General features: G+C 36.4%; 1 protein-coding gene across 1 annotated transcript; it reads left to right on the forward strand.

The window, feature by feature from the left end:
* Positions 1-1,793: 1,793 nt before the first annotated feature.
* On the forward strand, positions 1,794-13,604 carry CCDC152 (coiled-coil domain containing 152; the record flags this gene model as incomplete). The annotated part of the gene is made up of 6 exons (XM_010165383.1): positions 1,794-1,880; positions 2,840-2,945; positions 10,433-10,501; positions 11,545-11,609; positions 12,667-12,769; positions 13,477-13,604. Coding segments are annotated over exons 1-6 (558 nt in total), but the record flags the coding sequence as incomplete, so codon positions are not given.
* Between the last annotated feature and the right edge of the window lie 727 nt (positions 13,605-14,331).

The raw sequence follows: 14,331 nt of genomic DNA on the forward strand, positions 1-14,331 counted from the left end.
TCCCAGTGGCACTGCTGACTAATGCTGCCAAGTGCTGAGCACATCCTGTCTTTTGAGAAAACAAATGATGCCATGGGATAAGGAAACAGACAAACAGAACAGCACACACCGTGGCAGCTCACTGAACTCCCATCCTCAGTCAAAACTGAGAGGGTAAAACACAGTTATAAGAGCATGATTAAAAGAAACAGTGATTGACAAACAGACAATATACTGCCCACGATAAGGACTAGGAAGGTCAGGGCTTGGCATTCAAGTGTACGTTTCAGTTATCAGCTAACAGAATATTAAGATATGTAATTGTTTTACAAAATTGAATGTCCTGAATAAATATTTTAAACTCCATTTTAACTAATCATTGCATTGTAATATCAGTTAGAAGTCATTAAGATTGCTAACTTAGTAAAAAACCACTAATTTAACTTTGAACATTAGTTCTTTATTGTTATATATATTCTTTATAATTGTTGATTTAAAAAAAAAAAAGTTAATTAGCGTTGTTTAATGAATTAGCTTTAGTCCCTTGGAGGAACGAGAGACAAACGAGTATTAAGCACACAGAACCAATGTCTTTTATCTTACTGGTTTGGTAAAGAAGTTACATACATGTAAAGACTTGTAAATATTCAATGACTGAGAAAATAGTTCCATTGTGTAATTTTGTTTTCTACTTAGTAGTTGTTCATTTGCATATCTATTTCCACCTCACTTTACTGTAGGTATTTCTGCGTGGAAATCCATTCAGTTTCTAGGTAGTGCACACATTCTAACTTCTGGTTCATCTCTTTCATTGCAATTTTTTATTATTTGTAAAAAGACAATTCATACATTGCCACATAGAAGTGATGATTTTATCTTATATACAATGTTTATCTGGTATTGGAATTTTTGTTTCATGGAGCCTGATGTTCACAGATAAATTCCAGACTTTTTAGAATCAATCATATCGTCCTTCAGACCCATCTTGCAAATATATGTTGAAGATTCTGTTAGTAGAATTTTTACTAAAAATAGGAATTGTATTAATAATATGGAATTATATGGATGCTTTTCAAAATCCTGTCTTTTTGCTTACACAGTAAGGTTTATGTGCTACAGTGTCTCATCACTGATATTAAGGCAAATTGTTTATAAGAAAATGTGTAAGTGACTTGAAGCCTGAGCAGTTAAGTATTCTTAACATCTACACAGGTGAAGGGTCTAGATTCCTGCATTAATGTGTGCCTGGTAAAATCTCTTTTACTTCAGTAACATTTTTTAAGTTGATCAAACTTAACAAAATTTCAGCTGTTGCTTCTAAAATACACACAGTAGAGAATGAGTAAGTGTTTCAATTGGTTGAAATTTCCTACTCTTTAAAGTGAGGACAGGAAGACCAGTCTGTCTGAGCAGCATATCTAAAGAGAAATAGGTCATATGTTTTAAAAATTTCTATGTGCAGACCACTAATATGTTTAGGCAAAATTGCATCATTATGTCTATGGAAGTGGATTCAGGTTTATTTTTTAATTGCAGTAAAAAGTTCCAAATTAAACTGTATAATCTAACAGTTTGATAGATTTTGCAGGGGCTTTCTGACATTTATTGTGTTTCCTAGAAGGGCAAAATCTTAGGTTGGTTGAAGTTTAGCCTCACATGCAAAAATAGTTTTAATTAAAAATAAAAATGTTCTTTGTTCTGCTTACATTTGTGCATATTAGATCTTTTGACATAGTATGAATGAGAAATATATTAATTCATAGATCTATTTTTTATATATACAGTGATCGCTGGATTATATAGTCCAGAAATAAATGAATCCCAGCCATGAAGAAACTATGAATAAAATCAGTGTGGTGAACCTTGATAAACTTTTAGATAACTTCTCAGAGATAGAAAAGGTAAGACTGTTGAAACTGCTATCTGAATATTTTGTGACACTTTAATAAGCTTTTCAAGTGAAAATTTATTTGAAGTGGTATCAGTTTATTCTTATTAATATGCCTTGTAATACCCACTTTGCTTGGGAAGTGTTTGTACTGACGGTATCACAGAGTGGTGTGAGTGACTCCTGTGAGGTCTGAGAAGCCTTTGTTCCTGTGCGAGAATTTTAACAGCACAGAGGCCAATTCTGGCTCTTCGGGAAGAGTGTGGAAGTGTCCCTTTGTATCAGCAGCTGCTATTGGAGATAACAGTATTCCACAGCTTTGCTGGACTGTCTTTTTCAATAAATTGTTCCTTGTTCTAGAAAAATGTCATTGCCATAGCAGGAGCATCTGTTCTTTTATTCCATATGTGTTGAGCTCTCTTCGTTTTAGGTATGTGTCGGTTTTTAGAAGATTGATCCACGGAGGAAAATCAGTACTGTATTTCTTGTTAGACCCACGTTGTCCAGCTCTCTGGTGATTTCCTGATCAGTAAATCTGTACTAAAGATAATATAAAAGGGGCACCTGAAATAAATTTAGCATTTCTCATGGAAAAAACATATACCAGTTCCTATTCACACCTATTACTCTTGTTGGTGCTCAGCGAGGGCGTTGACAACCTCATATGCAAAGCAGTAGAAAGAACCTTGCTGAGGATTGATCCAGACTGTGGGCTACAGAACTGAGAAGAAACCCGTTTATAACTAGTGATGTAAGTCAGCATTCTTAGTTCTGCAGGGTAAACTCACAGGAGCAGGGGCTGTCAAGTCCAGCATTGTTTGTCTCTATAACGGAGTTTCCAGAATGCCAAATAATACAGGTGTGTGAATGCAGTGTTGTGAAATTGTTAAATTTTCTATTAATTTAAAACTCAATATTTAAAACTAAATCAAAAGATATTAATATAACTTCAGTCTTTTTCAATTTTTCTAGAAAATATCAGAAATTAACGAAGCAAATAACCTACTGGTTCTTCAGCTGGAAAAATGTAACAGCTTGTTAACATTAAGCCAAGCAAAGGAGGAATCAGTAAAAGAAGGTAAGTTATTTTTTAAAAAATGGTATGCATATGTTCAGGAAGTTCTGAGAAATATTTCCATTCTTTTCAGTCATATCAAATACAAAAATAAAATAGCAATGATCTGAGACGCTGTGTGAAAACAGTAATGCTTAATCTCAGTACATGTAAAAATCTGTCTAATTTGCATAAAGCAGACAACTTTAATCCACAAACGTATCTTGAGAACTGCATGAAAGTAGCTGTTTTCCAGTTGATGTCAATATCCATCCACTTCAAGATACTTGTGAGTGCATGCAGTATTTATGAAAGAAAATCTTTCCTTTTGTATTTTCTTTCCTTTTTTTCCTCTTAATCTTTTTTCTTTTCATTGTGTTATCTCCTTTTCCAAGGAAACAATGTGTTGGCAGGTAAAGAGAGAGGGGCTCAGATGAGGTTGGTACACCTGGTGATGTTCCTGTGCCCAGACATTTACCTTTCCCATCCGTACAAGCCCCTTGAGCTTCTAGTGAACTGCCACAGTTGACAATGCCAGCATTTTTAAGCAGACTAACATCAGTAGTTTTGCTTAAAGTGCTAGCCTGTGACTTAGTTAATCCATAAGCCACTCAGATGTCTGTGTAGAACAACAGGATCCACATTTGGGAGAAGTAAGGTCAGGACTGACAGCTGTTCCATTAGTATCAATATGAAAAATGTTATGTTTCACCTGGTCACCAGAAACATTTTGCCCAATGAGAAGTGAGCTCAATGCATTCTGAAACGTGTGTCTTGCTGCCCTCTGAAATGTCAAAGCTTACCTGTAATTGGAAGTTGCATGTCAGACTGGTGGGGCTAGTGCTCTGCCATAACATAAAGAATCGTGTTTCTTAGTTGCTTGTGTGACTTGTTTTGTTTAGGGACAATCTGATAGCCCAGTTTGGGGTTTGGAATATAATTTGCCTGTACCATGCTGACTTGTATATTGAATTTTTAGTATTCCTCTTTGCATTTTTCTCACTTAAACTAATTCTGTAAGGACCTTGGGTATTGGTGGGATCTCAGTGTCTTGTTCTGCCTAGACATTTGTGTGACTTATAGAGGACTGAAAAGCTGTCCAAAATGATTATGCATTTTATCTGTGTGAGATTTACTCTCTGAAGGTCAGATTAAACAATGTGACAGCCCATTTTGTGTTTATAATGTCAGTGTCAAGATTTTATCTCCGTGACATTTCCAACTCAGTTATAAAGTGTAAGGAATAGCATATGATCCTTCAAGGTTGAGTTCAGTTAAGCTGATACCAGTGTTGTGAATTTATTCCATAGGCAGTACTTGTGTTACTGTCAGCTTTAACATGATCAGTTTTGGTCTTATTTCTTTTACTTTGTATAGCAGATTTCATTTTATGGTGCTGATAGTTATGAATGATAACAATAATTTATATTAAGAGGATTCAAACTGTTTAATGGAAGCTAAATAATGAAATGGCATTTACTGTTTTACAGGTGGGAATTATAAGCCTCTACATCATAATAAAAAAGTTGCCAAATAAAGGAGGAATCAAAGAAAAAACTATTAAATTAAGATTTATTTTTTAGTTCTAGAAGTGTATCTTTTCAGATGGATATTTGAAAAGAACAATAATATCTAGTACTTAGCAGAGATTTGTGGTTGCTCTGTCTTCTGTAGTTTATAGAGTTGCTGAAAAGTGCTGCAGAACTTTGGTCTCTGACAAGTGAACTTGCCAAAAGTTGGGAAACAGAGTAGGAATGAACTTAGTTTCATGCTGGAGTGAGATTGCCAGTTGGTTTCACTCAGATCTTCACTAGGATTTAAATAATTTAGCATAATCAGAAATGAATTGGAAAAGCTACTGAGTGACTGAAGTTTGCTAACGATGCTAATCTGTTCAGTTATACCAAGAATCTCATGATGCAGAACGACAAGTGATAAAAAGGAGAGATGAAAACCAGTAGCAGTGCATATGGGAGGCATTTTGTATAAACAGTGGTTGGCCCTAGTTGGCTGCTTCTCAGGAAAGAGATCTTGGTGTCCTTCTGGATAGTTCTCTAAAAATGTCAGTGATGAAAGAAGCAAACACAGTGACAGGAGGAATTATGGAAGAAATAGAGAAACAAACCATAAACTCTGTGATTTTCATGTAATGTCTGGTCCTCCCCACATTTCAAAATGGGCATACCATAACTACAAAAGACAACAGAGAAGGTGGCAAGGTTTGGTGTTGCCAGGGCAGAGCAAGGGACAGGGAATCAGGAACGAGTCATGCAACAAGGCCCACAGAGGTGGGGGCTTCACCAGCCAAGACTCACTCCCACCGTACCCATGCAGGGCTGGCCCAGTGAGGGCTGTCAGGGTCAGCCAGAAGTCCACATTCCCAAACATGTATGTAATGATGGAACAGGTCCAAGGTCAAGACAGGAGGCTGAGTCAGGATCAGGTTCAGAAATGGTAACAAGGGCCAGACATGGTCTAGTGATCACTAGCAGGTCCCTACTGATGAAGCAAGAGTGAAACCAAGCCAGGAAGTCACTCCCTAGGTCATGACCAGGGTCTAGAGCTACATGGTATGTGGCTGTGACACAGCTGCAGCCTAGACCTAGGCAGGCCAAGGGCAAAAGCTTCGGTTTAAAAGCAGCTCCCAAGGGAAGGAGGGGCAGCCATTTCTGAGTCTTCTTCCAGCTTTCTTCAAACAGCTTTTATCAAGGTCAGCAGCTGTACTCTTTCTAAGTTGGCCTTGAGCCCATGCAAACACCCAGGAGGTGGGTGGGAGAGAATGCCCCTGGGGCCCTCACAGGTTTGGTCACGATTTTGGAACATCTGAAGAAAGACTTAAGTTGACTGGAAACTTCTCAGACTAAAGAGCAAACTAGAGCTGATATGACTCATAGCTGTAAAGTTATGAATGGCATAGAGAAGGTGACAAGGGAATGAATATTCACCGTTTAATGTAATGAGAGAACTAGATGGAAATCAATCTTGTTGATTGATTTAAAGCAAACAAAAGGAGGAACTTTTCCATGCATTACAAAATAAATTTGTTAAATCAATTTCACAGAAGCTTGTGGATAACAGAGGTATAGATTAGAAAAGATTAGAAAAATTCATGTAACAAAACCTAACAAATGTGTTAAACACGAAGACAGTACCTCTTACTCAGATCTCTCTTATTTTTGTGTTTTGGGAGCTGTGAGGGTATATTAAGGGTAGTGTTTATCCAGCTTTTCTCCCTGTTTCCTGAAGTATCTTCTACTGGGTATTGTGAAGTAGGATAGTGAACTGCCTGGAACTTTTGTCTGACTCATTAGAGCCGTTTGTTTCTCTATTAAGCACAAAAAAGAATGCAGGACAGTCACTGAGAAACAGATCAAGAGGCTTCATTATTGACAAACAGAGAGGAAGGGGTTTACACAAAATAGATTTTTAAAAAGGGGAAGGAAAAGGTGGACAAAAAGAATGAATTATTCTTACCATAAAACCTGTGGGATAAAGGATAGCAGAGAAAGTGAAAGAGAGAACTCGGGAAATCAGAGCAGCTGGGATGGCTGCAACAAGCACTGTGGAAGTAGAATGGACTGAAAACAGATGAAAGTCAGAAAAGAGATTTGAGCTTTGTAAATAGTAGTGTCTCCCTTCGATGAGGTAAGAGTGAAATGATTTGAGGAGATAGTTATGCTGATATAACAGAAGAGAGTGACCTCTGGAACTGTTTTGAAACACATGACGGGGAAAAAAAATGTGGATGGCAGAAGGCCAAGTGAAAATACCAGAGCAATCAGTATGAAATATGAGCTAAAGTTTTAGCAGCAGGGATAGTCAGGAAAAAACAAATCTCAATAATTGTGCAATCATAGTAGTTGTATGAATTAGTACAGATACAGATAGGAGGCAGAACTTTTGGAAGACAAGGATTCTAGTCCATGAGCTAGAGAGATTGCAGAACTGTTAGTAGTAGTAATGAAGAAAGTGAAAAGCAGGAACTTGGAACAATGTAGGGCATCCAAGAGGTGGTTGTGAAAGCTACCTGAGGATAAGGAAGTGAAAGGTAAAGGACAAATGCCAAAGGGATAGAATATGTTTAGAAATTAAGACAGTTATCATGGCTGTTCTGTTATGTTAACGTGCCTACCAATAAGGTAAGCACTTCAAGTAGCATGGCATGAAAAGCTTATAAATTTGTATTTTAGAACTGTATTAATGGTGATCAGAAAGGAGCGTCACAAAGCATCTTTGGCAGCAAATTGCCATAATTTGCAGCAGATGCTGTCAGAGCCACATTTCCTGAAAGTATCATTTGAAGAGTTGGTCCAAAGGTAACTGAAATTGCTGGGTTTGGACTGCTGTGTCAATTTCCTGATGAACAGTGTCAACACGCAATCTTAATGTATGTACATTCTCAAGTTGAAGAGCATTCTCAAGGTCATCCCATTACAAATTTAACACAAAAGCAAATGACTTTACAGGGTAGGTAAACAACTCAGCCTTAGAATATAAGGTTTATCAGTAAACCAGAGAGCAATTCACAGAACATGCTAAGGAAAAAAACATGCTGGTAGATGGTTCACATACAATTCCAAATAAACATGCTGCTTACAGCAGAGAAGCAGAGGGAAAAAAAAAGAAGGAAAGGCTGTTGTTCCACCTACCCTGAAGAGTCTGTGGCTACTAGTGGTGGTGAGGTTTTTATCCTGGCTGAAGAACCCTTTGTTAGTATGAGAAACTGAAATAGGAACACCATTTTGCACCCCAAGAAATCTCCAACAAGTGTAAGTGAGAACTCGAGGGATCCTTGATATCCATGATTGCCAGAAATCTCTCTCTAGAACTGTTTAAGGTAAAAAAAGCCTGGCAGTTCTGAAGGAAATGAAAAGGAAGAAAGAAAACTTCTAAAACTCAAGGGAGATAGGAGAGTAGAACACTTGAACTGAAGATAAGGTGGGAAAAGATGAGCAACTAGGCAAGTGTATACATGTTCTGGAAGGTCATAAGTGAGCTTTGTTTTGTCTTGGTGTGTTCTTTGCTAAACAGAGGTGAGAACCAGGACCACTGGCTTAGTGTAAATCATTGCACATCCACTTAAGACAGACACATGTTTATCATTCTTGTTTTCTGCTCCTAAACCTTTTCCATGGTGACTAAATGAACTCTTGTGGCGTGTCCTGGTAGGCTGCAGTTCTGAACTAAAATCTACTGGATTTTTTAAAGAGAAAGCAATCACGTTATTGTCTGTTGAACACTTAAGGTGGCTCTATTTAGCATCTTCAGTATTGTGCATTTGTTGACTTTATGTTTCAAAAGTGTTAAAGGAAATAGTGGTTGATGTAATTGCCTTATAAAAAACAAAAAGCCAATAGCTTCAATTATAAATGCAGATGGAAGAAACTGCAATAAATTACAGATATTAAACATGGGAAAAGAGCACTTAGGCTGTTCAGTCTTTCTGCATGTAGGGAGTATTTTTACAGGGAAGGAACCACACAGAATCCATAACAGGTGCTATGCCAGTGATCCACAAAGCTGCATCACTTAGCAAAAATTTACTTTTTCTTCCTTAATTTAGGCAAGTAAAACTTGTGTGTTCCCAGTATTTTTTTTCCAGTCACAGCTGTAATTACAGAAAGGATTTGCCAAGAAACATGGAGTTCTCCGTACAAGACAGACATGGACCTGTTGGAGTGGGTCCAGAGCAGGGCCACAGAGATGATCAGAGGGATGGAGCATCTCTCATACCAAGAAAGGCTGAGGGAGCTGGGGCTGTTCAGCCTGGAGAAGAGAAGGTTCTGGGGAGACCTTACTGTGGCCTCTCAGTGTTTGAAGGGGGCCTATAAGAAAGATAGGGACAGACTTTTTTAGCGGGGCCTGTAGTGATAGGACAAGGGGAAATGGTTGTGAACTAAGAGAGGGGAGATTCAGACTAGATATAAGGAGGAAATTTTTTACAATGAGGGTGGTGAAACACTGGAACAGGTTTCCCAGAGAGGTGGTAGATGCCCCATCCCTGGAAACATTCAGGATCAGGCTGGACGGGGCTCTGAGCAACCTGATCCCTGCTGACTGCAGGGAGTTGAACTAGATGAACTTTAAAGGTCCCTTCCAACCCAGATGATTTTATGACTCTGTGATACATCCTGTAAAGTTAAGAAAGATAAGCAGATATTCTGGGGACTAGACAAAAGAGCTGTGATTCATTCCAAGACTAGCTGCTGTCCTGTTCTTCACTCAGATGCATAGATGTCTTTCCAATTTGTGCATAAATTACAAGCATTTGGGTTTATCTCCGTACATTTTCAAATGGGAGAAGATTCGTAGTAGAACTATTTGGTACAAAGGTGCACGCTAACCCAGTGCTTCCGACTTGGCACCGGCGTTTTTGATGCCGTGGAGGCGCTGGGGGCAGGCGATGTTTCTGTGCTGTTCGTGCTCCCCCTGCTGTGCTTGTGGAGGCGCCGAGCGGGAGAAGGCAGCCGGCCAACCTGCTGGGCTGCATGAAAAGCGGGCTTGATGGAAGAACAGACTAAAGGTCAAAAAGTCTCAGTGTAAAACTGAATCTCTGAGCTGGGATCTTAATTAATCTCCCTGACTCCATTTTTTGTAATGTAGTCTTTAATTGCATCATCTACCAGAGCTTTGGTCTTATGAGTTAAGTAACTGTTACTTAGCATACTTTATCTGTTGTATTAAATTAAAAGCCATGTTATAAATGCAGTGGTACTCTGGGAATAGAAAGATTTTAAGAGCAAGCAAACTCAGTTTTAGTGTCCCCAGTCTTCCCAGTCTTTGAATGCTTTGTAACATTACTGATAAGGTCACAAGGAACGTAAGGGATAAAAATAGTATTCAATTAAAACAAAATGTTATGTTACAGGCAGTCCATGTGGTGTTAAAATATTAAAAATGCAATTTTAAAAATTTAAATTATGAAATACAAATATGTAAATTGATAGCAATTTTCATGTCTATACATACCCATACACATAATTGTTTTGTTTAAAATGAGATAATGGGTATATAGGTGGATATTCAAAATCTCCAAGTTTATGTTGAGCCAAAAGATTAACGTTAATGTGCTCTAAAAAGGGGGTGAGAAACTGCAATGAGTGGCTAGTCTTGGTCTTATTGAAAAGAACCTTGTCAAAAATGCTGTCAGGAAAGTACGCCTCAGTTTCATTAATTACATCAAAGTGTTGGAATGCTGATGTGGAAAACTTCATTACTGCCCAGGTAACAATAAAATCCTTGTTTTCTGGATAGAAACAAAACTTTAATAGTTTTATGAAATTGTTCGTATTGCTTCATTAAATTGTTCTTAATCTGTCACCAAACTAAAAGCTAAAAATAAGCAGTAACCACATCAAAATAATCCAAGTTATTTCTGTAGACAGCAAGAATACTTAGACTGATATTTAATCAAGATTATTATAACATATTTGAGAAAAGTTTCTAAACAAAATAGAAAATTAAAATTATGAATAAGTTATTAAAAATACTGAATTTTTAATTTCTTTTAGAATGTACTACTCTACAGAATGTGATAAAAGGTCTAACAAAAACCATTGAAAACCAGTGTAATGTGAAAGGTAAAAGAAAAATGTTCTTACATATCCTGTACTCTAATATACAATAAGAAGGCATTTGATTTTTTTGTTTATATTTATTGGGTTTTTTTCAGAGAGAAAGACACTGGCAGCTAAACAGAGAGGGAAAAAAATGTATCTAAAATCAATCTTGTGCAGATTTAGGTGGTCTGTATGCTTAATGAATGTCTTGCTATTATCCTACTTAGAATCCACATGTGAAATAAGTTCTGCCTCAGTGTGTTTTTTTGATCAACAGTGGGCTTTAAATTTATTTCAGCATAGCACAGGCAATTTTACAAAATGTGAGAAACTATAATTCAGCTGTTGGACTGTAGTCTATTAAAGCACTTATGCATAGTTTTTATCACTTTGTTAAAATAAAGAGTCTTAATTCTCAGTGTTACATTATTAAAATTTAGCCAATGTCCATATTTTACAATTACTCATTGATAAATATATATATATATTTGCTGTATCTTTACACCACAGTTTAACTGTACAACATGTAGTTAATTTTATACCCTTTGGGTGTTCAAGGCATATTAGCACAAATATTAATAAAACTCTAAAAATTTGAAGTATATGGCTTCTTTTAATACTCAATACTTTTAATAATAAAAAAAAGCATTATCTGTTTTTTTTAAATTCTGCTTGAGAGATATTACTATCTAGTTTTTGGGAAACAAGTACTTGAAAAGTTGCATCTTCCACTTCGAAACTGTTGTAGCCATGATAATAATCTTTTCTTTCTGAGCCAAAGAACTTTGCCTCTAGATTTTGTTGAATGTATCAGTTATCAGAAGGCTAAGTACAGTTCAAAGTAGTAACACAAGGCAAATACTATGATTAAACTATGAATTTTCTCATTTAAAAAATGGAGACTGAGAATATATTCTGTAAATGATTATTATGATGTCTAAAAAAAAGTTTCTTAAAGCTCAGACAAGTCAAAAAATGAAAGCAATTTTCTTATTCTGCTTTCATGCTAATAATACTGTTAAAATGTACTTTTTAGTGTATCATACAGTTTTTTATTTGCATAGATGAAAATGATAGACTGAAGGGTACCATTCACAGCTTGGAAGAGAAATTAAAGGCTTGTGAACAGGTATGTCACAAACGATCGTTACTTAGAGGACCAATATATTATCTCCATTGTAGTGGTTCATATATCTTTATATTCTTGGGTTTGCTACTAATACCATTATTGTTGCACTTCTCCTAACATTTATCATATGGAAAAAGCAAAGAGTTGTTCTCATGACAGTATCAATGTGAGAATGTGTTAGAGGGACTAAGAGGTCAAAACTACTAAGTGCTGAGAACTCTAGCTCAATCTAAGATGCACTTATTTTTTTTAGCTGTATTTAGCTTTAAAATCAACTTTGCATTCTAAAATTGAATGCCTTGCATTAAAATGTGGTTTTGTGTGGAAATAATTTTCTGCCAGAGAATCAAGAACTGTCTGAATTTTGTCTATTGTTTCTTTGAGAGTAAATGTTACAAAGATAATAGGTCTCTACTTTTTATCTGTCTCATAATAAATTCCATTTACCATGTCTACTTTTAATCTATGCCACTCATTTTTGAAGTAAGCACAGCCAATTCCTTTGTAATTCTGGAGCAGTTACTGGAGCAAACTTACAATAGGCGTGCTCAAACTCTTCACTTGAGTATCAGTGTCACTAGCATCACTACTGCTGCTATCACTGGTGTTTCTGCTGCTGCCAGTATGAAGTTGTGGAATCCCTGGTATAAGCAATATTAACAAAATTCATACTTCAAATACAGGTTTTGTGGTACAATCTTACAGTCAAAAATCCACAAAAGTAAAGCTGTAGTCACTTAACTAACTGCAGCATTGTATCAGATCCTGGACTGGGGCAAGGAATATTACTTCTCTGTTTGCCTGTTTGCCTAGTAAGTACAATTTGTAATTTTATATTAACTGATAGCTGCAATGCAATGCAATCTGCTACATATTTCATCTGTGGACCTCAGCCAGATTATGTAAGAAGGAATTGGGCATTTTGAATTTACTAGATCAAGGATAAAACAAGTACCAAGTTGTAGAGTACTGTACATTTTTACATGAATGTTGTGCTTTGCAGAAGGCTAAGAGCACAGAAACATCAAGATTTTAATGAAGCTTTTTACATTCACAGGAATATGAAGATCGGATTGAGAAACTTATGATGGAAATTAAAAACAGAGACGAAGACCACAAATTAAAAATAACACAGTTGAATTGCGATATAAGAAAAAAATGTAAGTTCTCTGAAGACTGAATACTATAGCACTGGGTAAAACATGTTGTAACCTGCAGGAGCTATACTTCTTCTAGGATAAGTTCCACTTCTTACTGGAAACATGAAAGCTTGAAGTGGACAGTGTTTAATTGAAATTCGTCTTTGCTCAACAAAGTAGACAGTGGCAATGAGGCAATAATACAGCAACACAGGATAAGCAGAAATTCCCAGACAGGTAGAACAGATATAGGGGACTTGGACCTAAAATTCTGAAGGAATGAAATTTTGGGTTAAGTGTTGACTGCAAAATTTCTTTGAACTATAAGCTAGACTGCTGTTAGGGTGTTTCAGCTATGCTCAGGATAGTAGGAGATTATTTTCACAAATAAGTAATACTGCAAGGAGAAAGAATGGATTTCAGTATTATTTTTTTTCCATTACTGGCATAGCCTCGAGGAGTAGGAGTTGTTGGTCATCCACTTAGCTGAAAAAAGCCAGACAAACTCTTTGTACAACATGTTGCTTCTTTAAAGACACTCTGTCTTACTGGGATGGGACAGGGTGGTTTTCACATAGTTTTTAAGTATGTTTTTTGCTTGAATGAAATTGTTTTCCCATGAAATATTGATCTGCTGTTCAAGAAAGCATTAATATTTGGGAAATTATGTTATTTTTCCATCTAAACATCTTCTGTAATCATCGTATCTGGTGTTACTGTGTTACTAGTTGAAGCAAAAGAAGTGGAGTATAGAGAACAGAGGGAGAAAAAAGAACTGGAAATACTAGAGCTAACTAGACAGCTGACAATTCAGAATGAAGAGAAGCAGAATGAAATAATTAAACTGCAGATGGAGGTATGCATTACAAAGCTGAGCGACAGACCAGCTGGGCATTGGGTAAACCTAGAAGAGACTGTGTAGTGAAGAATATTAATTAGTACTTTACAAAGTAATATGATGTAATCTAGGAAGCTTAAAAACCAATTGTCTTTAAAAAGATCAGTACCATGTGCTCCCTTCCATAATGGTACCTTGAGTCGCTTCTGCTCAGGAATTGAGTTCTACCTACTGTATAGGGAGACTGAAGTTTGCTGTGTTCTTGTTTTAAATTAAATTATTTTGAAAATTTTGCTATTTTTTTGAGCTATTAAAAAAAACAAACAAGGTTTTCTGCTTATTTTTATTCTTTTTAATTTCTGAATGCTGGGAAGATACATTTTTTAATAAATTTCCAAGATCTTAAAGACTTCTAATCCTGCAGAGATTTGAGTCAATTAAAGTGCAGAATTCAACATGTATTTCATGGCTCAGGTTTTAAGCCACTGTCATTACAGAAACAATTAAGGAAATACTTCAAGCCTTTCCTGTATCAAAAAAGAAGTAAGGTGTGAAAATGTTCCATCTGAGTTACCCTTGCAACATGAGAGAAGGGTGATGGTTTCAGGGGTGTTTAGCATCCTCTGCATTTTCTCCTCCCGCAGACAAGCAGCTGTGAAGCCTTCAAAATTTTTTTAGTAGTTGTCAAGTTCGTCTAAATGTGTTTGGTTTATGATAGTTGTACTGTTTACTTTTTATCATAGAA

Source organism: Antrostomus carolinensis, unplaced genomic scaffold (assembly GCF_000700745.2).
Source record: "Antrostomus carolinensis isolate BGI_N321 unplaced genomic scaffold, ASM70074v2 scaffold12293, whole genome shotgun sequence".
Classification (NCBI taxonomy): domain Eukaryota; kingdom Metazoa; phylum Chordata; class Aves; order Caprimulgiformes; family Caprimulgidae; genus Antrostomus; species Antrostomus carolinensis.